The sequence below is a fragment of the Prionailurus bengalensis genome, chromosome C2 (assembly GCF_016509475.1).
Source record: "Prionailurus bengalensis isolate Pbe53 chromosome C2, Fcat_Pben_1.1_paternal_pri, whole genome shotgun sequence".
In the NCBI taxonomy this organism is placed as follows: Eukaryota; Metazoa; Chordata; class Mammalia; order Carnivora; family Felidae; genus Prionailurus; species Prionailurus bengalensis.
Window position 1 is genome coordinate 69586794 of NC_057350.1, and position 21538 is coordinate 69608331.

Consider the following 21538-nt stretch of genomic DNA (forward strand, 5'->3'; position numbering starts at 1 on the left):
CTCAGACAAACAGGCCCTGGTTCCTGTCCTCAAGTTATAAAAGTGACTTCTGCTCATTTACCTGTTTTCAAAACAACATCAGCTCTACAGACTGACAAGGAGGAATCCCTTAGTCTGTTATCACCCTGGCATCGCCTCATCTGTATTTTGTTTTAAGTTTATTTATTTATTTTTTAAAAAGAGACAGAGAGACAGAGAGACAGTGGGAAATAGAAAATCTCAAGCAGGCTCCGCATTGTCAGCACAGAGCCCGATGTGGGGCTCCAACTCACGAACTAGGAGATCATGACCTAAGCCAAAATTAAGAGTCAGATGCTTAACAGACAGAGCCACCCAGGTGCCCCTTCATCTGTATTTTCTAAAACCATTTCTTAAGCCCCATCAATGCCTCCCTCACAAAAAATTCCATTCAGATCCCCTCCAGCTGGAATCCCCTAGAATCAGACCTTCTGCTTAAAGCCTCCTTCTCATAAGGATGTTTCTGCTACTGTGCAACCCAAGCCACACTTGCTATAGTGTCAACCCATCACATATTGGATGATATAAGGGGGAGTTAGCTGACCTCACCTGAACAATGTCAGACACACACACACACACACACACACACACACAAAAGCATTCCATTGAACGAACTGCTATCAGAGATGGAAAAATTCTGGGCTCAGTTGGAGTCCCCATCTGACAGGTCTGGAGACGAACGGCTTTGACCAAGGCCATATGTTCAATGAGAGGCAGAACCAAGACTTTTGTCCCTTGCTTTCCAGCCTAGTTCTTTCTGACTATGTCTTGTGCTGGAGCACTTGCCCCAGAGCCAGGCGCAAGAAATGTGCATCTGGACATCCAACAAGGTGCTGCTGCCTCCCCGTGCCTACTCAAATCAGGCGGAGTCTTGGGTGCTTCACCCTGGGCCTATGCACTTCTTTCTTGGTCTTTCTCCAAAGGTAGGGGATGACCATTCTGAACTGGAGGAGTGGATGAAGTGTTCCAAGAGTGCTGACAGTAAATTCCCATCGAGGGGGGGAAAGGACCATTAAAGGATATCAGGACAATTGACAAAAACTGAATGCAGACCCTGCATTAAATAGTAGTATTGGTTCAATGTTAACTGTCCTGATTTTAGTAACTGCATTGTGGTTATGTTCTTAGGAGATACACAATGACATATTTAGAGGTCAAGGGTATGATGTCTCTAATTTATTCATAAATGGTATCTATATACCTACATGATGCATGGTGAATATATATGAATATATACATAGCGTGCATACATATGTATGAATATCTGATAAATGGTGAATATATCTATATGAATTCATACATAGAGAATGCGAGGACACTGGGAAAAAATGTAAATAATTGGTGGATCTCAGTAATGGGTACATACAAGAGTTCCTTATACTATTCTTGCAACTTTTCTATAAATTTGAAATTATATCAAAATAAAGTTATAAAAAAATGCCTCTTGAGAGGCATGCAGCAAACACCGTGACAGGTCTCAGGACCCAGCTGTCACTCTCCTTGTCCCCCCAGCTCTCAGGGCAGCAGACTCCTGCCCTGCCGTGGCCTGGGGGCAGCACTTGCCCAGGCTTGTGTGGACTGCACGAAGTACAGCTCTGAGACGGGCAAGGCACAGTGCTGCAGCAGGAACATGGATCAGGGTTGTCCTCAGTTCCAGATCTTACCAGCTGTCAGACCCTGGGCAGGACAATTTAGCTCTCTGAGGCTCAGTTTTGCCCATGTGTAAGATGAGAGCTACTTGTAGCTCAGTTGAATGAGACCTGCCTGAAGTGATCTGTGACTAAGCGCCTTAGAGGATGCCTGCTGCACGGGGGCTCAGTAGACACTAAGTGAGCACCTGAGTGGGGGGCCTCACAGCATCCCTTCCAGTGGGATCCTCCCTCCAGTGCTCCAGCAATGTCATCATTTCGCTTCAAACCACACTCCTCTCTCCTTCATAACCTGGCCCAGAGTTTCCCTGGTCCCAGGTCACCCCAAACGACCACTCCTCATTCCTGTACTTGGAAGTTAGTGTCTGGCAGGTTAGCTTGTACTTCTGTCTGTTTTCTCTCACCCTGCTACCTGGCTTGGCAGATGGAACTGGCTTTTCCCTCATGGTCCCCAGCAGCACTCCCAAGGGCCCTCAGGCCATTGTGCGGACATGTGCCCTCTACTCTTATACCTGACAACTCACACACAGGACTGACCAACACAGCTGGGCGTGGGAAGAGGTCATCCAGGGAGGGATCTGGCTATGATCTGTTTGGCAAGAAAACCACTTGGCCTTCCCTCGATTACTGGTAGAAGAAACGGATTTCCTGGTTAGATTAGGTACTCCCCAGCCCTTGAAAAAAATGAACACATATTATAGCCAGACAGCTCAGAGACAAGAGAATCACTCTGGGCTTTCTCATGGGATCAGAGATGTCTGGGACCAGGGATGGCCATGCTAAGAGAAAAAAGGCAAGTTGCAGAGGTGTCCAAGTTACGTGCTGTATTTACATAAGTATACGTAAGTGCATAGAAAAAGAATAATTGTGACTATATTTGAGGAGGTGAGTGGAACTGGGGGTAGATTAAAGAGGGCTTTCATGTTGCACCTGGTGTATTTCTATACTGTTTAGAATGTTTTAAAGAAGAATGCATGCATATTTAATTTATGTAATTAATAAATAATACAAATTAGCCCAACAAGTGAGAAAAGAATTGGGGGTACAGGCCTAAAAGACACCTCCTTCATTTCCTATCTCTGAGCAGCTGTCTTCTTAGGAGCCTCTGGGAAGGAAGCCCCATGGTGTTCAGGAGGCACCCAGAGAACTCTACAGGTTTCTGAAGGACACAAACACAGGTATGTAAGCAGGTGGAGGGGCCATCAGAACCACCCGGCTAATGTCCTCAGTGCCCAGCGGGTGATGTGTTGGGGTGACGAGAGGTTGGGTGGATGGGCCATTCAAAGTGGTCATTACTGTACACGGAGACACACATTTCCATCCCCTTGGGGGGTAAGACATCTGTCTGTAACTGCAATACAAAGACTAGAGTAAAATTCCCCTTCCACAGACAAGTAGCGTCCTCTGGATTTAATCTAGATATGGATGTATTTGTTTGCTATGGAAAGGGAGACCAGCACTTTCTGCCAGCCCGCCCCTCTCCCTAAGCAGTGCCACTGACTGAGCCCCACTCCCCACTCACTCTGTAGGGGTAAGAACCTTGGCTTCCAGCTCTGCTTCCAGCATCTTGCTCCTTCCTTAAAGAGTAGAGATTGTGGGCTGGTGCCAGAGATACTCTGAGGACCTGGGCATGAGGGCTCCTAAGGCAGTGCTACACTGAACAGAGGCAGTAAGGGAGGCCCCCTCTGTTTCTGAAGACCAACAGTGTGGGCACAGGGTGCTTCTAGGCTTCCAGGCTGACCTACCACACCCTGGAACAGCTTAGAGGCTTGAACAAGTACTGAAGCCTGGATCCTACCTCTGGAGATTCTGATCTAACTAGGCTGGGTTGCCCCAGCAGCAGAGGTTTTAAAAGCTCCACAGGTGTGTCTAATATGCAGCTGGGGTTGAGAGCCACCACCCCAAGTCAGATGATGACAACTTGCTCGGTGTGCCCCACAGCCCTCTCTCCCCCAGCGCAAAGGCCCAGCTCCCGGGGCTGCTCACTGTCCCCAGCTTGTTTTCTCCTTCACAACCTTCCCCTGGACCCCACCTCACTGCCCCCAGGATCTGCCTGTAATGGATGTGCCAGAGCTGAGGGCAGCAGGCTGCTGATGGCCCGGCTCAAAGTCCATGCACTCCTGCCTCTGCCCTCAGGAGAGGCGAATGACTGCATCGGTCCCTAAGTCACAACCACCTGGTGCTCTTCGAAGCTCCCATTTTGCCGTAACTAACAGAGCATGGGTCCAAGTGATCCTCTTAGAAAATAAAATCACCAACCCATTTTTACTGGGTTTTTCTTACAGTTATATATGCATTTCCAGCAACTTATTAAAGGTCTACTCCTGATACTCTGAGCTCCCCACTTTGGTTAAATATTCACTAGACATTAAAATTCCAATTTGGCTGCCCCAACATACTAAAGGCTGAGCATCCCCCTGGCAGCTGGCTGGAGTATGCACAAGGAACCCAAGCTCATCATTAGGAGGGTAAATATGCGCTTTGAAAAGAGGAGAATAAGGGGCACCCGGGTGGCTCAGTCAGTTAAGCGCCGACTCTGGATTTCGGCTCAGGTCATGATCTCATGGTTTGCAAGTTTAAGCCCTGCACTGGGCTCCGTGCTGTCTAGTGCAAAGCCTGCTTAGGATTCTCTATCCCTCTCTCTTTGCCCCTCCTCCTCCTCCTCTCTCTCTCTCTCAAAATAAATAAACTTTAAAAAACACAAATAAAAATTTAAAAATACATATGTATATGCACACATAACTTATATTTTACAACTGCACTGGTATAAAGATGAATATATTAATATTGTGAATTAAAACATTTTCTTTGACCCAAAAGTTTATTTTCTTCTAATTCTATAAGATATTGAGATATTTTTGTGGGGTGTTGTGCCTGATACATCAGTGGGCCCTGGGGGAAGGTGAGACCAGGGAGAGGGAGACACTTTGTAGAGTCACACAAGTCCTTCCTTGCACAGCTATTTATACCACAGCTGCAACTCTTGCACCTCCCTCTACGAGCAAGGCCGGGTCCCTCTATGAGCAAGGCCCGGCATCCCGGAAGCCCCAGGGGCAGCCCTCAGGGGACTCACAGTGGAGGAGGGGTGAGCCACAGACACATCACCAGACACTGGGCAGCAGACAGTGGCAGCAGGGAGGTGCTGAGTGCTCCGGGAGCACACAGGAAGGAAGAGTTACTTGCAGCTGGGGCAAGGACAAACTCAGGGATGATGCGGCTTTTCAGTGGGAGTCTGTCCCATGAAAGAGGTGTCTCACAGAGAGAGGTGCTCCCAGAGCAGAGGCATGATGGAAGCGGCACGGGCACTTCCATCGCACATGGAGGAGCTCGGCCTGGCCTGAGCATAAAGTAAGGATACAGGAGTTGGGGGCAGACTCGGAAAGAAAGGCCAGACCACACGTCAGGACAAGTGTGCACAAGTGCAATGTCTGTGAGGCCCACTTGAATGGGACTGGTAGGCTCTGGGGACCGCCGGGCACCGCAACCAGGAGTGATGAGAGCAGAGCCACGGTTTGGAAAGCTTCTGCCCAGCAGGACTCACCTGGGAGAGATCAGGAGGAGGAGTCTTGGTGAGAAGCACAGAGGGCCTGAGTGAGGTGGCGAGTGGACGTGGGTATGCACCACTAAGGCTGTGCAGAGGCTGGGAGAGGTGGGCAGTGCCAAACAGCCACTGGCCCAGTCACCAAGGCTTCACGGGGTTCGCTGGGGTGCAGGCAAGGAAGCTGGGGCTCAGTCCTGGGGTTGCCTAGGAAAGCTGAGCAAGTACTTACTCTCTGTTCCTAGCACTGGGGGAAGAGAGCTCTTGGGCCTCCGGGCTTTCATCTCCGGGGCCTTGGCATTCTCCCTGGCAGGAGCATCTGGAACAGAACAGGTAATGACGGACATTAGTTGGCTGCTGCCCAAGGAAATGAACAGAGGAGGTGTCTCAATAAAAATCCCACCCCAACCAAAATTACAGCACCCCCCCCCCCCCCGGCTCCTCTTTCCACTCTGGGGGCCCTCCGTGCCTGCCGAGCAGACGGCGCCTGCCTCGGGCACCTTCCTCCACCGGAGCACCAAAGAAGGAGCGTGCGCGCACTCCACTGCGCCTTATAAATCAGGTGGAGAGAGCAGTCACCCAGGCAAGATGGATGGACAGGCTATGCTGGGAGCTATTATGCATTCCCCTGCATGGCAGGCACGGGCTGCCAGGAATCACATCGCTGGCATGGTTGGAGGAGCGGTGGCACCCCTGTGCTCACTTCTCTCCCATCTTTTCCCTTCACTGGGTCTTTACTCGCTGGCACTAACTGCTCTGTATTTCCAAAAGCCTGCTCTGTATGGAGAGGTCTCTCCGACAGAAGAAAGAGGGGACAGGGTCCATGCCTCAGCTCATGGTCTGGAAGGGGCCTGCACCTTTTGATTTCCCAGACTTCTTTCTACAGATGGTCACTGACAGACTTTAAGACCAGATGAAGGCCTCTGAGCAGGCAGCCGGCATGCCTCACCCCCTCCGGACTGAGCCTTGGACCCATTATGGGAGGCTGTGCACTCCTCCTCAAAGTGGATCCAATGAAACCGAGCCTTCTGGGTGGACCTGAAATGGCACGTGGATGAATGCACAATGCCTTGGTCCTCTCTTCCACGTTCCCTATTCCATTTTAACGTTGAGTGTGGACATCACCACACTCTCTCCCTTGTTGGGGCAGAAAAGTAACATCACACTGGGCTGGGTGGTCAGAAAGGGCCTTACTGGGCCCCAAGGAGACTAGACTTCAGGAAGCTTTGGGGAAACCACCCAGGAACTCGGATAAGAAGGAGCTGGTTAAACAGCTATCACTGTGCTCCAGCATTTTCCCCACAAGGAATTCTCCTCAGGGATGTGCTGAGAGGGAGCCTCCCTGTCAGAGTCCCTTCCTGCCATTCATTTTCCGGCTCCTGAAGACAGGAAACTCAAAGGGAGGAAGGAGGGGGTGGGACTTTCCAGCTGAAGCTTGAACCACATTCCTGTGGCTTGGCTAGGGAGGAAGGGCCATCTTGCTGTCTTGCCTCCTGGATGGGGCAGTCCTAGCTGCTAACACATGCCCTCTCCCAGACTGGTTCCTGGGGCTTTGTGTGGTGGACACAGGTTGCACAGAACTAGGGCCTAGGGATGAACACTTCCCTAGCACACGGTCTCCTGATGCTCCCATCTGGATGCACTGCTCCTTCTAGATGGCATTTGGGTCTCATTTCTGCTTCAGAAGGTGGATCAGCCCGTATAAATCCTCCCACAAAGAGTTAAGCTTCCTTCCTAACCTAAAGCCTGCCCACTCTCAGTTCTAGCTGGGTATTTCAGGAAAGGAGGCCCGGTGTGGGCATCGTCCAAGCTCACCAGCAGCTCCGAGGCACACAGGCCTCTGGGGCTATGGGGGCAACTCCCTACTGAAATCAGCCAAAGCTGTACACATGTAACTACAGGAATGGTTGTGCATAGGCCTCATGAAGAGCTTCCTAGCAGTATATGGCAGGGAACAGTGCTGAGGGAACCAAGCTGGAAGCCCTACCCTGCCTCCACTATTCTCCTTCTGCCACATTCTATAAGAGCAAACAGAACCCTACATGGTGAGTCAGGGGTCCGTGCCTTCCGTCGCTGACACTGCCTGTGTCCTGTCTCCTCAGTGGCCACCCACACACCAGGTTCCATGTGGATACAGATGGAGAAGCAGAAAGTCCTGTGGGGAGGGGATGATTTCACTTCCTCACACTGGGTATTTTCCCCTGGCCTAATGGTCATTCTCAGCTACAGAAAAATCCTCAGTATTTGTCAACTTGTGTGGTTCTCAGCATTGGCTACCCATTAGAAGCAGCTGTACATAGGTGTCTCACCCTGTAGATCCTGGTTTAATTGGTCTGGTTAGGGCCTGGGTGTCCATATTATCCAGAAGCTCCACAGATGACTTTCATATGTCACTCCCAGTCTGTGTGTGACATAGGCCGTGTGTGTGTGTGTGTGTGTGTGTGTGTGTGTATTTGTATGCACATGTGTGTACGTGCCTGTGTGTCTGAAGGTGGGCATGCGGTACATGGAGGGTCTCAGGGACTATTCTGAGAGACAGGAACACCTATCGTTGTATCTCTTGACATCTGGGGACTAGGGTACCATTAACCAGGGTGTAGCAGTCTATGTTTCTTTCTTCCCTTCCTTCAAGACCTGATAGGCACCAATGACAATTTACAGGAAGGTACACTCCAAAGTGTGTTTGTTTTCCTTTTTTAAAGAAGAAGAAGAGACAGCCAAGAGTGTACAGAGCTCTGTGCTTCTTGGCTTGAATACTCTCTCTGCCCGTCTTTCTTCTGGTGAGTTCTGGGGACATCGCAGGAGAAAGGTGAAGAAGGATCGGGATTGCTTTGTTTTTTTGTTTTTTGTTTTTTTTTAACTGGTGTGTAACTTGAGGCATAAGCAAGCCAAGGATGAGAGGCTGGTCTTCCTGGGTTCCTAAGGAAGGGACACAGGGACAGAGATTCCTTCTCTCCTCGTGGGGTCGCATGGGCCTTTGCTTCTAAGCGGCATTAGAGTAGAGACCGGGGAGGAGGGTACCAGTTTTGGCTTTGTCATTAGCAATCTTGGGATCATGAGCAAATCATGTCAACTGCCCTGGGTCTCTATTTCCACACCCGTGCAAAGGAAAGTACACTTATTCCTTCTACCATAGTGTTAAGATGCTCAAAGGAGAGAATGTATTCAGTAGTGCTCGGGAAAGGAGAAAAACGATCATGTACCTATTAATTCATTCCTCCTGCTCACCACATTTCCTCAGCTCCCTCCCAGTCTGCTTTAAAATTCTCCACTTTCGGGGCGCCTGGGTGGCTCAGTCAGTTGAGCGTCCGACTTCGCTCAGGTCACGATCTCACGGTCCGTGAGTTCGAGCCCCGCATCAGGCTCTGTGCTGACAGCTCAGAGCCTGGAGCCTGCTTCAGATTCTGTGTCTCCCTCTCTCTCTGGCCCTCCCCCCCTTCATGCTCTGTCTCTCTCTGTCTCAAAAATAAATAAATGTTAAAAAAAAATTTTTTTAAATTCTCCACTTTCAAAAGCCCTGCCTGACCAGCCCCCACCCGCATGTTTCCCGCCTCTGCATCTGTATTCAGCTTTTGGGTGCTGGCTTTTACACTGATGTGTGAGTGCACTACCCTGTCATGTGCTTTGAGCTTTGTTTTTAGAAGTTCTGTGTACTTTATCTTTCCATCTGACCATGAGGAAAGGGGCTCAAGTTTCCCTTTCAAACCAGGCACACCTCCAGACTTGGAGCCCCCCCAGGGGTGGGACTGAGCCCCCACTTCCCTCAGTCCTCCTGCCCCAAGGGGGCTGTGCGTGCGCCAGTAGCCACCGGCCCTCTGCGAGGGCTGCAGCAAGGGGTGGGCTGGAAGGACCACGTGCTTAATCAGAACCAGCTCTGTGCTCACATGGATGCCCAGGGGATAAAAATAATAGTAATACAAGACTAAGAGCAGCTTGTATTTTCTATTTTAATCAGTTTGTGATGAAATTGAACTCCATTTCTAGATCTCGGCCCCAGGGCTGGAGTCCATTGCTGGCCGGGTTGTGCCCCCAAAGAAGGACGGGAAGATGGAAATATAGGGAGGTGGGGGGCCTCTACATAGGGAGGAAAATGTGTCCTTATATGGACAATACTTCACCCCCATCCACTCCTGGGCTAGCTCTGGACCTGACCCTTCAGGGCGGCATTTTTGCTTCTGTCTTCCCCAGGAGGTTGGTTCCCTGAATTACAAGCCTAAGGCAGGGGGAGTGAGGTCTTGGGAGGCTTCTGGGGGTGGGAGGGGGTCAAGCGTCCAGGAGCTCCACCAGGGGGCAGAGGGGGTGGCCTCTTTCTCTGCCCGAGGGCAAGCAGCAAGCTGGCTCCATCAGAAGACCGGGTGCTCTAGTCAGGAAAAGAGCTCCTTGCTGGCTCTACTCTTTGGGGCCTATGAGTCCTTGGGCAAGTTCCCTGAACTTTTTTGAGCTGACGTTCACCAGGAAAACAGGAGTAACACCCCAACAGAGTAAATGAGATGTAAAGTAACAGTGGGCATTCACTGGGTTACTTAGCCCATGCCTGGCACGATGCTAAGTGCTTTGTCTACTTGTTTCATGTGGAACCGTATCATTTGCCAATATTCAACCGTCTTTGGCCTACTGGGGAAGCAGTTTTATTCAGTTCAATTGAATGCAAGTTAGCTGCCTGTGGTGACATGACAGACAAACGTGAAAGTGGGAGCAGACTTGTGAATGTGGCAGGAAGAAGGGTGCATGGCTATCAGCTCAGGCACAGTCAGAGGTTCCTGATGGCCATGGTGGCAGTTAAGCGTGGTAGTTAGGAGCCAAAGCTTGTGTTTAAATTCCCACCCAGTTAGTTATTAGCTGCATGGACTTCAGCAGGCCCCTCGGTCTCTATATGCCTCAGTTTGGGCTTTTTTTACTATCGCTCCGCTAAACCCTCTTGTCACAGCCACAAAACCCCTTTGAATTGCTAAAGCTGATGGTCTCAGGCTCATCCTGTTCTCAGGGGCAGCACCTGACACACTGATGTCATCATTCCTTCCTTATTCAAATGGCTGTCATTTGGCTTCTGGGCACGCCTCTCTCCTGGATTTCTTCCTGTCCCACTGTGGCCATTCCCTCTTGGTCTCCTTCCCAGACCTCTGTCCTGCCCTACTCCTCCTCCTCCCTACTCCATCCACATCCACCTTAGGGACCTCATTCACTCCCAGAACATTCAGTGGCCTCTTATGTGGACAGCTCCCCTACCCTGCCTCCAACCCTGACCTCCTTACTCAACTCCAGGTTCATCTAAATGCCTGCCTATGTGATGTGCCCACCTGGACATCTAACAGACATCTGACACTTCACAGGCACTTGATTGGCCCCTGCCCCTTACATGCCTATCTCAGAAGGTGGTGCCACCATTGATCCATGCTCCCCCATGAAAACTAAGTCACTTTGACTTCCCCTTCTCTCCATCTCTTCTTCTTCTTCTTTTTTTAAATGTTTGTTTATTTTTGAGAGAGAGAGAGAGAGTGACAGAGCATGAGTCGGGGAGGGAGGGGCAGAGAGAGAGGGAGACACAGAATCTGAAGCTGTTAGCACAGAGTCCGACACAGGACCTGAACCCACAACCCGTGAGATCATGACCTGAGCTGAAGTCAGACGCTTGACTAACTGAGCCACCCAGGGGCCTGTCTCTCTCTCCATTTCTAATGCATCAGCAAATCCTATCGGCTCTACTGTGAGAATAGATTATGCATCTCATCACTTCTTACCTCTTCTGTGGAGCCTAAGCTGACATCACCTTCTGCCTGGGCCATCACAGGAGGTCTCCCTGCTCTCCCTCTCATCCACACAGGGACTGGGTGACTCTGGTCACTAGGGTCACCTGAGTGACGCTTCACCATGTCTAGAGCTGGCCCACCACACTCAGACTGACAGATCTGGCTGCTGGTACTCCTCAGCTCGTTTCCCACCACTCTGCCCTGGCTCACAGCTCAGCCACCCTGGCCTTCCTACTCCCAGGAATGCCTCAGGTATAGCTTCTGCTCGGGCTTTACTCTCACCAGTACCTCTTCCTTCTTACTTTGAGACTCCTTCACACCTCCTTCAGGCCTCTGTTCCAATGTCATTTCCTCATAGAGGCCTCACAGCCACGTTCTCTAACAGTAACATCTTCCCCACACCCTACTTTGCTTGTGTCGTAGCACCTGGTATTGCCTGAGATTACACGTCTGTTCATCTATGTTACTGTTTCCCCCTCACAAGAATGTAAAGTTCCCGATAACAGGACCTTCTGTTTTGTTCACTGCTTTTAACCCAGCCCCAAGAGCAGTGCCTGGCACAGAGTGGGATGAATGACCACGGGATGCCCGCTGGAACATCACCTCTTACCACACAAATGTACGACCCTCCATGGCCATGAAGCCCTTGATCTCACTGGTAGCTGTGGCCAGGGTGGCTGGGGGAGGGTGGCCTAAGCTGCCCTGTCTTGGGATTTGGGCCTACAAAGGGTTTTGTTTCCCTACTTCTCACCTGGAGTGAGAGGGAATGGGTCACTCAGGCCAGGTGAGCAGAGGACACCCCAGTAGGAAGGGCTGTTACTAAGGCAGCCCTGGATCTCTCGGACAGTGGATACTGCCATGCTATTCACTAGACAGAGACGCCATACCAAGTCATGGAAAGGGTAGGCTGTAGAACTGACTACACCCAGGCTGTAGAACTGACTCACCCAGGTGTGAGCCCTGTCAGGGTAAATCCTGTTCTAACTCCCTGCGCAGGGTGGCTCCAAGGGCAAGAGCTTTGGGATCAGAGACATCCAGAGAGTCTGCATCTCCTGTGTACTGTCTGCATGACCTGGGGAGGATGCTGACCCTCGCTGAGCCTCGATTTTCCCACCGAGAGATACCCTGCCCAACTGTTGGATGAGCTAAAAATGCACAAGAGCCTCTGGCCAGAGCAAACCTTGAAGGTCAGCTTTGTCCCCCTGGAAGAGTTCAGGCTTCAGGTGCTTTCTGGGGTACAAGGTTGACACTGGTCCTTCTGCTGCACTTGGAAGGAACAGGGGTGTGACCAGATCAAGAAAGTGCACGAGAGCACCCTTTTTCTTAGGGAAAAGACACACAGCATGATGATAATGGCCAGATGTGCTCAGTTATAAAAGCTACCTCCCTTTGTCTTTACTCTAAGTGGGAAAAAACAGGAATGTGGCTAATACAGAGTGGCCAATGAGCCAAAGTCATTTTCATGAGGTCCTGAAATATATCCTTATATTGGCCACAGATACATAGTCTTCATGGTGTTTGGCACAGGCTGTGTGACTGATAGCTAGTGACTGTCAGGGGGTAGGGCCAGCTCATGTCAGCATGAGCTATAGTGGAGAGGAACCTCACTGCCCCTTGGGAAGGAGGGACACAGTCCTATCGGGAGGTTAAGCAGGCAGCTGCAGATGGAGAGAGAAATCAGGAGACCCCACGCAATGAACGAACTTGCAAATTCAGTAACAGTCCCTTCTTAGGGCAAGTTTGATTAAAAACCATGGGTGCTCTCTTCAGAAAAATGCTCTGATTTAAAAGCACACAAAATTCTGCCTATAATTTCAAAGAGTCCATGGACCCCCTGGGATCTTTCAGTTAGGTACCACTGCCTTGGGGAGAGCCGGGAGCACCAGGGGATGGAAAGAGGACAGGAAAGCAGCTGGGCTGAGGGGAGCACAGGAGGGGAAACGGTGAGGCAAGGTGGCAGGGGAGCAGTTAGGGAAACTGCAGTTCTTTGTGAAGAGGTGGCTCATGACTGAGAAATAAAACTCCATGTGGCAGGAAGGCCACCCACTCGCAGGACACTAATATATCTCCAAGTCTAGCAACAGGGAAAAGAGTGGGTGTGAAGGGGCTGCCCTTTTTCTCTTTGAAAAACAAAACCAATTAACTGAGAGTCCTGTTATCTCAGCTGGTCTCCCTTTGACCTCTTTGCTAGCTCTTCTCCTAAGACCCAGATCATAGTCGGCAGCCCTGAGGCCAAACTAGAGATAACTAATGGTGATCAAGATTAGTGGAGAGTGGGGATCCTGGGTGGCTCCGACGAAGAGCCCCACATCGGGCTCTGTGGCGCCTGACAACTCAGAGCCTGGAGCCTGCTTCGGATTCTGTGTCCCTCTCTCACTCTGCCCCTCCCTGCTCATTCTCTGTCTTTCTCTCTCTCTCTCTCTCTCCCAAGAATAAAACATTAAAAAAAAAAAAAAAAGATTAGCAGAGAGTACAAGGGAATCTAGTAGAAGGAAGCCAACTTATGGGTAAAAAAGTCCCATATGTTGCTGAATGAATTCCCCAAACCTTAAAAAAGAAAAAAAAAAAAAAAAACCCAAATGTATTCTATAGGGAAAAAGAAATTTTTATTTTGAAAACAAAGTTTGGTTTTCAAAATAAAACATTTGCTGTTTCTCAAAAAGGTGCTGACATTTCGCAGATAAGGAGAATAAATTGCTGTCCCGCCTCCAGCTAGCCCTGTAAATAGGACCCAAAGAATCCAGGGAACCCCAAAGCAGCTATTAGCAGGCGGGGCTTCCTTCTAGATTGGTTGGGTCTAGCATGGGTCTCAAGTGTGGGCTGTTTGGAGTCAAGTTCCCAGAAACACTTTTTTTTTTTTTTTTTTTTTTGTAAACTGCAGCACCTATAGGGAAAGCAGCAGGAAACATGACCTGGGCAGGTGACAGCCCAGGTCACACACCACAGAGTACCTGGCGGCAGCAGCCCCTCTACCCAGAGCCTCAAAACATGGGTTCAAGCCCGGCTCTGAACTGACCCATCAAATCCACTCCTTCGACCCAGAGCCCCAGTGACAGATACATTCACAGAACTCCTCCAGGGAGACACACGCACAATAGTCTTCCATTTCAGCTTTACTGCCGGCTATTGACAATTTAAGTTGTTTTGCCATTGTGTGTATATGTTTTTTAACTTTTCAGCGCTCTTTTTTCTTTTATTATTTTTTTTTAAATTTTTGTTTTTTCAACGTTTATTTATTTTTGGGACAGAGAGAGACAGAGCATGAACGGGGGAGGGGCAGAGAGAGAGGGACACACAGAATCGGAAACAGGCTCCAGGCTCTGAGCCATCAGCCCAGAGCCCGACGCGGGGCTCGAACTCCCGGACCGCGAGATCGTGACCTGGCTGAAGTCGGATGCTCAACCGACTGCGCCACCCAGGCGCCCCTTATTATTTTTTTTAAAGTTAAAAAAAATTTTTTTTTAAATGTTTATTTACTTTTGAGAGAAAGAGAGAGAGAGACAGAGACATGAGCAGGGGAGGGGCAGAGAGAGAGGGAGACACAGAACCTGAAGCAGGCTCCAGGCTCTGAGCTGTCAGCACAGAGCCTGAAGTGGGGCTCGAACCCACAACTGTGAGATCATGACCTGAGCTAAAGTCAGACACCTAACTGACTGAGCCACCTCAATGCTCTTTTTTCTTAAAAAAAAAAGAAAAAAGAAAAGACTTTCTTTTCTTCCATTCCTAATATATCACGGATCTCAGTGTTTATGATCAGGAAATCAGATTATAAAGCCGAGAATGGGGACAAAGGTTCTACATCTTGTGGAATGGCAGGGAAACAGGTCAGGACTTTATAACCCAAGTGATCATATTCAGGAGTCAGAAGAGCAACAAAGTTGGTCTTTGAGTTGCCTTATTTGGACACCAGTTTTTCACGTGTCACTAAGAGTTACTAACCAGGCATTTCAAGAGCAAGAAATTATTTCCCCCACACAACCTTTTCAGACAGTTCCAGGCAAGTATCAAAAAAGAAGAAAGCACTCTGGATTGTGAATCCCACTACAGCATTCTGGCTCTAGCTTGGCCCTCAACAGACCAGGAAACCTCATGTAGGGCATGTTCCTTCTCAGTGGCCCTGGTTTTCTACTCTTCAAAATGAGGGTGGTTGCCTAGATCATCCCAACGTCTGTTCTACTTCTAAGGCTCTAATTCTAAACTTCACAAAGAAGAGAGAAAGAAGAGTCACAAACACACAGCCTGCTTTAGGATAAATCTCAACCCCTCACAGCTTGGCCTCCCCCTTTCCTCACTCAGAAACTCCACTCAGAGGGCGCGGAGTGGCTCAGGAGGTTAAGCGTCTGACTTTGGCTCAGGTCATGATCTCTCGGTTCATGGGTTCCAGCCCCATGTCGGGCTCTGTGCTGATGGCCTGGAACCTGGTGCCTGTTTCGGATTCTGTGTGTCCCTCTCTCTCTGCTCCTCCCCGCTTGTGCCCTCTCTCTTTCTCTCTCTTTTTCAAAAATAAATAAACATTAAAAAAAAAATGAAACTCCACTCAGACCAGGCAGCCCTCTGCCCCCACATTTCTTCCTCTCCCTCTGCTGTATTACAATTACTTTCTCTTCTTGCAGAGGTGGGCTTATCCTCTCTACCCAAAGATGCAGCCCCAACTCACCTCCTCAGGGAAGTATCCCCACATGGACCCCGCTCTACTCCGTCCTCACCTCACCAAGGGTCTGACCTGCCAGCACTGACACTTGTCTGCTGCAGCTTGTAAAATACTATGTAGTCATTTTCCTGTGGGTGTGTCTTTTCTCCTCCAGCCCAGTGCCTGGTTTCCCCGCTCAGCAAGCTTCTGCATCTGGGGGTCAGGACTGGGGACAGGGCGGGGACAATAAGGTGAGCGGTCCCTCCTCTCAGCCAGGGGCAGGGCTGCAAGGTCACATAGGGCCATCAAGTAGAGCTGCCATTTTCCTTTCTGGCTCATTTTGTGCAAAAGATGGCTTGATACCCACAAAACAAATGCCTCGGGTAGGGATGGCAGTCTTGGATGCAGTTCTGTTTAGGTATGGTTGGCCAGGGAAGGGCTGAGAAGTGGGACTACTTTGTGTGGCAGTGATGGGTGAGCACGACCTACCATCCACGGTGACTTGGCAGGAGCACTCAGCCTGGCCGGCGCCATTCTTGGCTATGCACTTGTATACGCCTCTGTCCTCGGGCAATGCCTTCTCGATGGAGACAGAGCACAGTGAACCTAGGAAGGAAGAGGAAGAACCACTGAGTGGACCCAATATAAGCCCAATACCTGCCCTGGGACCTGGGACATGGCAGGTGAATGTTATTCACATGGATAGCCACTGGGAGCCCAGAAGTCAGACGTCCTGTGGGAACCAACCTTCTCTCCCTACCAAGGGTCAGGGTAGTTTTTTCTGATAAGCCAGGTCCAAAATAACTGATCCCTAAGTATATTTCCTCCTGGTACCCTCTTCCCAAATTCCAGCAAGCTCTCTTATAGGGACATAATGGAAAGGCACAGAAGAAGAGAGCAAAATAATATCAGCTTTTGGAGAGCATCCAATACAATAGAAGGAGCAGAGGGACCCTGGACCTGCACCCTGGCATGTCACCAAGAGAGATAAGTAGTAGCCAGGCACAGGTTTATAGACCCATGTTAGGAACAGTGGCAGGTGAGGAGGCTCCGCCCAGCATATAGCAATTATTTATTCTAGGAATCTTAGAAAAGGGAGTCCTGAACAAAGAGGTGGGTGAGAGAGGCAGGGGTCCCTGTTGAGCAGGAACACTGACCTGTGGGAAGGTCTGCTGGGAGAAGGAGGGAACTATAGCCTGGGACCCTGGAGCTATCTTCTCAGGAATAGTATCTGAGCTGAGAAGCACGGCCAACGAGGGGCACTGGGCTGGGAGAGGGGCACTTTGGGGCATCTCCCTTCAGTGCAAGGTCTTTTGGTGACCTCAGAGAGGGGTAGAGTCTCTCCACCCCAGCAACCTCTTCTGGCCTGGTTAGGGAAAGGAGAAGCCAGGCTGGGCACACACAGGAATCGGGGGTCTGGTCCCTGCCCACCCTAGCTCTCTCACCCCAGAGTGAGCTACTTCCCTGGAGTTCCCCCCTTGGGGGATTTCCCTCAGGATGTGGGGAGAGGCCAGCTGAGGGCTGGGACTGCTGGGCCAGGCAGGAGGGCAGTGGCACTGGAGTTCCTGCCTTCAGACACACAAACAAGTCAACAGCATGGCGTCCTGCCCAAAGCTGCCCTGTTGTCAGGGCGGCAGTCATTACAAAAAAGAGGAGGACAGAGCCAGGGCCACGTGCATCCTGCTGCCTGGAGCCACTGGCTCTTGCTACTCCACTCCCCCTGCTAATTGCTCAGTATAAGCCACCGGCCCTGCGTGGACAGAACTGTGTGCATCCCAGGCGTATGTGCGGGGCAACATGGCCAGAAGGGAGGTCAACAGGCACTGCTCCCAAAGGGTCTTTGATCTCAAAAAGTACCCTCACCCCCATTAGGCAGAGGCACAGACTTGAGAGCAATGAATACAAGGGTATTCAGAGAACCTCACTAAGGCTAGAAAGGAAGGCAGAGGCATTTAACAGTTCTCTTTGCTTCTTGGCACCTGGCTTATGTCTGAACAAGGAAACCTTAGTCCTCCGGACCACCTCCCTCCTATTCATATAGACCTTACCTCTCAGGAAAGGCCTCCCTACATTCTCCCACAGGGGAGGGCAAGGGATCAGGATCTCTTCTCACTGTAGTTAGGAGACAGAATTTGCAGAAACTGCAACAGAAAGGGCTCAGGTTGGACTCACTCTCATGAGAGTGAGACCATGAGGCACAGGAATCTGGGATTGAGGGTGACTGTCCTCTCTAGAGAGGACCTTCCACTCATCCGAGAGGGCAGGGGGCTGCTAAGATGACCTCTGGCATCCTGATTTGAGGCTTAGAGGAAACACACCCCCTTTTGTCACTTCCCTTCAGTCTGAAGCTAAGGCTCTGGGAGCAGACACCCCACTCCCAGTACATATCCTGCTTGGATCCCTGACTGTGCTTCAGCCTCAGTCCCCTCACTGCTTTCAGCCTTAAGCCCAAATGGTAGAAAGTGCAAAGACATTGGTGAGACCACCAGGAGAAGTTGGGGCGGTTAGACCACAGCCCTCACCCCCTCACCAGGGAAAGTAGCAGAACAGGCAGCTCGTCAAGCCTCCCAAAGCCTGGACCCCTGGCCATGTGCTTGTGCTTGCGTGGGCTGGGGGAGGGCCCCCAGGCAGGCCTGGAGGCCCGGCTAGCCCAGATTGAAGAATCTGGTATTTCCTGTGGGACAGCTTATTCCTGACCTCCAGAAGAAAAACCGTTTCCCAGAGTTTTTTTTTTTCCGAGAAGCCTCAGCCTGGTGGGGAATTTTGAGGGAGGTGAGGGGGATGGTAGCAGTCACCACAGAACCAAGGATCCAATAAATGGCTCAGCTAGAACTGTCCCTGGGAGAGCCCCTCATGGCCATGGAGTCTAAGGTCTCCCATCTTGCTCCAAGTGTGTGACGAGAGGGGAGGCCGGGGTGTGTGTGTGGGGGGGGGGTGTGCAGGGTGAGAGGGGGTGGCCCAAAGCCCTAGAGGCTGTGCTCTGAGGATACCCTCAGTGGGCAGTGCCTCCCCACCCTGGTCCCCTAGAACGTCTGGACAGTGCAACTCAGCTCCAGATCACCTCCTTGAGGACAGTGCCTTCCCTATCACCCATAAGCATCCCCAGCCACAGACAGACCTCTTCTGTGCCTCGAGTTTCTCTTTATCAGAGCATGTCTTCCAAGGCCACTGCTGAAACACATGTCTGTCTCCCACACTAATTCTTGGAGGGCAGTGACTGTGTCTATTACGAATCTTTTTCCTGAGACTGGAATGCAGTCACAATAAAAAAGAAAAAAAAATTGCCATCTGAGATGACCAAGGCACATTTCTGTAGCAGGTGATCTGGGAGGATCTATGCAAGAGAAAGTCATGAACATTTAGTCAACTATAACCTACCATTGAAAAAGATAAGATAATTTCTGAAAGGAAAAAATTCCTACATCAGAGTTCTTCAAATGGATTATGCATATAACAATATTGCCTTGCATATTGCATTTATGCACTAGGATGCATAAATCCTAGTGTTTTGTACGATGAATTCACATAGGTTTTTAAAAAAGCCTTTGCAAGATCTCACATTAAAGGTGATTAAAAACGAATCATCAGTTGACAACGGCAACAAAAATAAATTCTCGTATTAGCCTAGGAGACATGTTTGCCAGGGAAAGAAGCCTGGCCTGGGGACAGGAAACAGGGCATAAAGATGAAAACACTTCTCGGGAGCAGTGTAGAGCTCCCCTTGGCTCACTGGCCATCCCTCCCAGTCCTCAGCCAAGGCCAAAGCCTGAGGAGCACGGCTGCAGGCCTGAAAGGGCCTGGTGTCATCCCTCCACAGGCCTGGAGGCCAGGCCCAGCCACCATAAGTGGCCACCATCTGCCTGGCAGCTCTGGGGGATGCAGGGAGGGGAAGGGTGCCTCTACATGTCCCTTCAAGAATTAGCAGTCAATGCCAGCCGACTCATTACACACCTCTTCTCTCCTTGGTGCTAAATGGGGGGAACAAAACCCTGTTTTTAGGGGGCCTGGAGGCTATGAGCCCTATCCAAGCCACAGGAGTTCAGAGAAGCCCCCTGAAACCTGTAAACACAGCAGTAGGGTGTAGATGTATGTGCGGACCGTACTCCACGAGGAGTCTCTCGTGGCCAAAGGCTGGTGACAATGGTCTGGCAAGACCTACAGGAAGCAAATTTTGATCTTAGATGACAACAGCACAGGATTCAGAGCAGTGAAGGAAGAAGGATTCCAAGCCAGTGAGGTGGGGGGCAGAGAGGATGCAGAGTGGGGTGCAAAGGACAGGGAGACCCCCTTAGCCACTCCCTCCACCTTCACCCCCAGACCACCTCAAACCACCAGCTTCCTTATTTCCATCAATGTCAGTAGAAATGTGACCCCAGTCACCCAGACACTGGCACACAGTGGTCTTCCACTCCTTCCTCTTCTTTATCTGCCCCCTGCTCCCAAGCCAGGCAACAGGATCTATTAACTGTGTCCTTGCTTCTTGAACTGGTTGTTTCCTGTCTGTGCCATGGCTGCCTTATTATATTAGCCCAAGCCTTGCCACCTTTCTCCCTGACCTCTTCAGTAGGCTCCTTACTTGTCTTTGGGTAGGGAGTCAATCAAAACCCCTAAACCCTTACCCTAGCTTTGTGTGCACTGCTCCTCATTCCACATTCTTACATGGCTCCCTACTGCCTTGAGGACTGAGCTCTTTAGCATGATATAGGATGGCATGGGACATGCCTTCCTCTCCAGCTGAGCCCATGCTGTGAGCAGACCTACCTTTGCTGCTGCCAGAGCCCCTGCCTGAGAAGCCCATACCTCCCCTCCTTTGCCTGCCATGGGTCCTGGCCCAGCTCATTCAGCACCAGCCTTTCCTGTGGCCCCAGCACTCAGCTCCTTCTTCTATACCTACTAGCTCAACTTCAGCACTTGGCTGGAATAGTTTTATCACTGTGAGTGTGTGCCCCCTCTTTCCAGATCTATGGAGAACAGATCCACTCACACCTCCCAGAGTGCCCTGCTCCCTGCAGTGGGGCCTGCTGAAGTGGTCACTGATAAGGCTTGAAGACAGGCTTTCTTCCTGGGGTCTGTGTCTAACCCAGGCTCTTGAAGACGTAGAGGGAGAAGCTCTAGAGAAGGGACGGACTGAAAAACGGGGATGGTATTTTTAAGACCAGGCACTCTCCCTACCGTGGCAAGGCAGACAGGCCCATGTCAAGGTCTGCTTCCTCCACTGCAGGGAAAACGCCAGAAACCTGGCAAGCCTAGAGGGCACCGCCAGTCTTGCAGCCTCTTGACAACTACTGACAGTGTCGAGGAGTAAATAGCCATTAGTATTTTCTCCTGACGGACAACGCTCTGGGTGAGTGCATCATGAAAGGTTTCTCAGCTGTACCAGTGTGCTGACTCCTAACAAGAGTTAACTATGAGGTAAGACGGCATGGAGGTCTAGGCGCCTGAACTCAGCTGCCTACCTTCAAATCCCAGCTCTGTCACTAACCTGTTGCGCAATCTCGGGCAGGACACCTCACTTCTGCAAACGGGCAGGATTAAAAGAGTGAAAAGCGTAAGATGCCTAGAGCAGTGTCTGGCACATGGTGTTTGTTCAGTGTGTGCAAGCTATTCTTAAGTTTTCAAAGGAGAATTACAAATATTTAGAATATTTTTAAAAGTTGGACTTGGGGCTGTCTCTACAACCCCTTCCTATCCACCTCCCTTAGACCTTCTCTATCCACTCCTTGTGCTGGCCTTCTTTTAATCATTTCTTCTTCCTCTGATTTGGACCTAAACTGTCCCTTTGAGGTGGTTTCTATGGGAGGTGATACCGGAGTAGCTGGGTCTCTACACCCTTTAATGCTCAGTGACAGGCGATACCACATGCTCAAGACCCTCTGGACACGAGCAGCCAGGGTCTAATGGCTCAGGCGTGTTTTTGAGACCAGAGCTGAGGTCTGCTTACACTGCTCAGTAGAGA

At 50.5% G+C, this 21538-nt stretch overlaps 1 protein-coding gene across 7 annotated transcripts in view; it reads right to left on the bottom strand.

Moving 5' to 3' along the window:
* MYLK (myosin light chain kinase) overlaps positions 1-21538 on the bottom strand; it is a 212911-nt gene that overhangs the window by 61136 nt on the left and 130237 nt on the right. For 5 of the 7 annotated variants that reach the window (XM_043594342.1, XM_043594343.1, XM_043594341.1 and 2 more), the window contains 2 exons: positions 16072-16188; positions 5438-5524 (listed from right to left, as the gene is read on the bottom strand). In XM_043594342.1, the coding sequence (XP_043450277.1) occupies positions 5438-5524; positions 16072-16188 (204 nt within the window). The other 2 variants (XM_043594345.1, XM_043594346.1) reach the window with 2 other exon arrangements.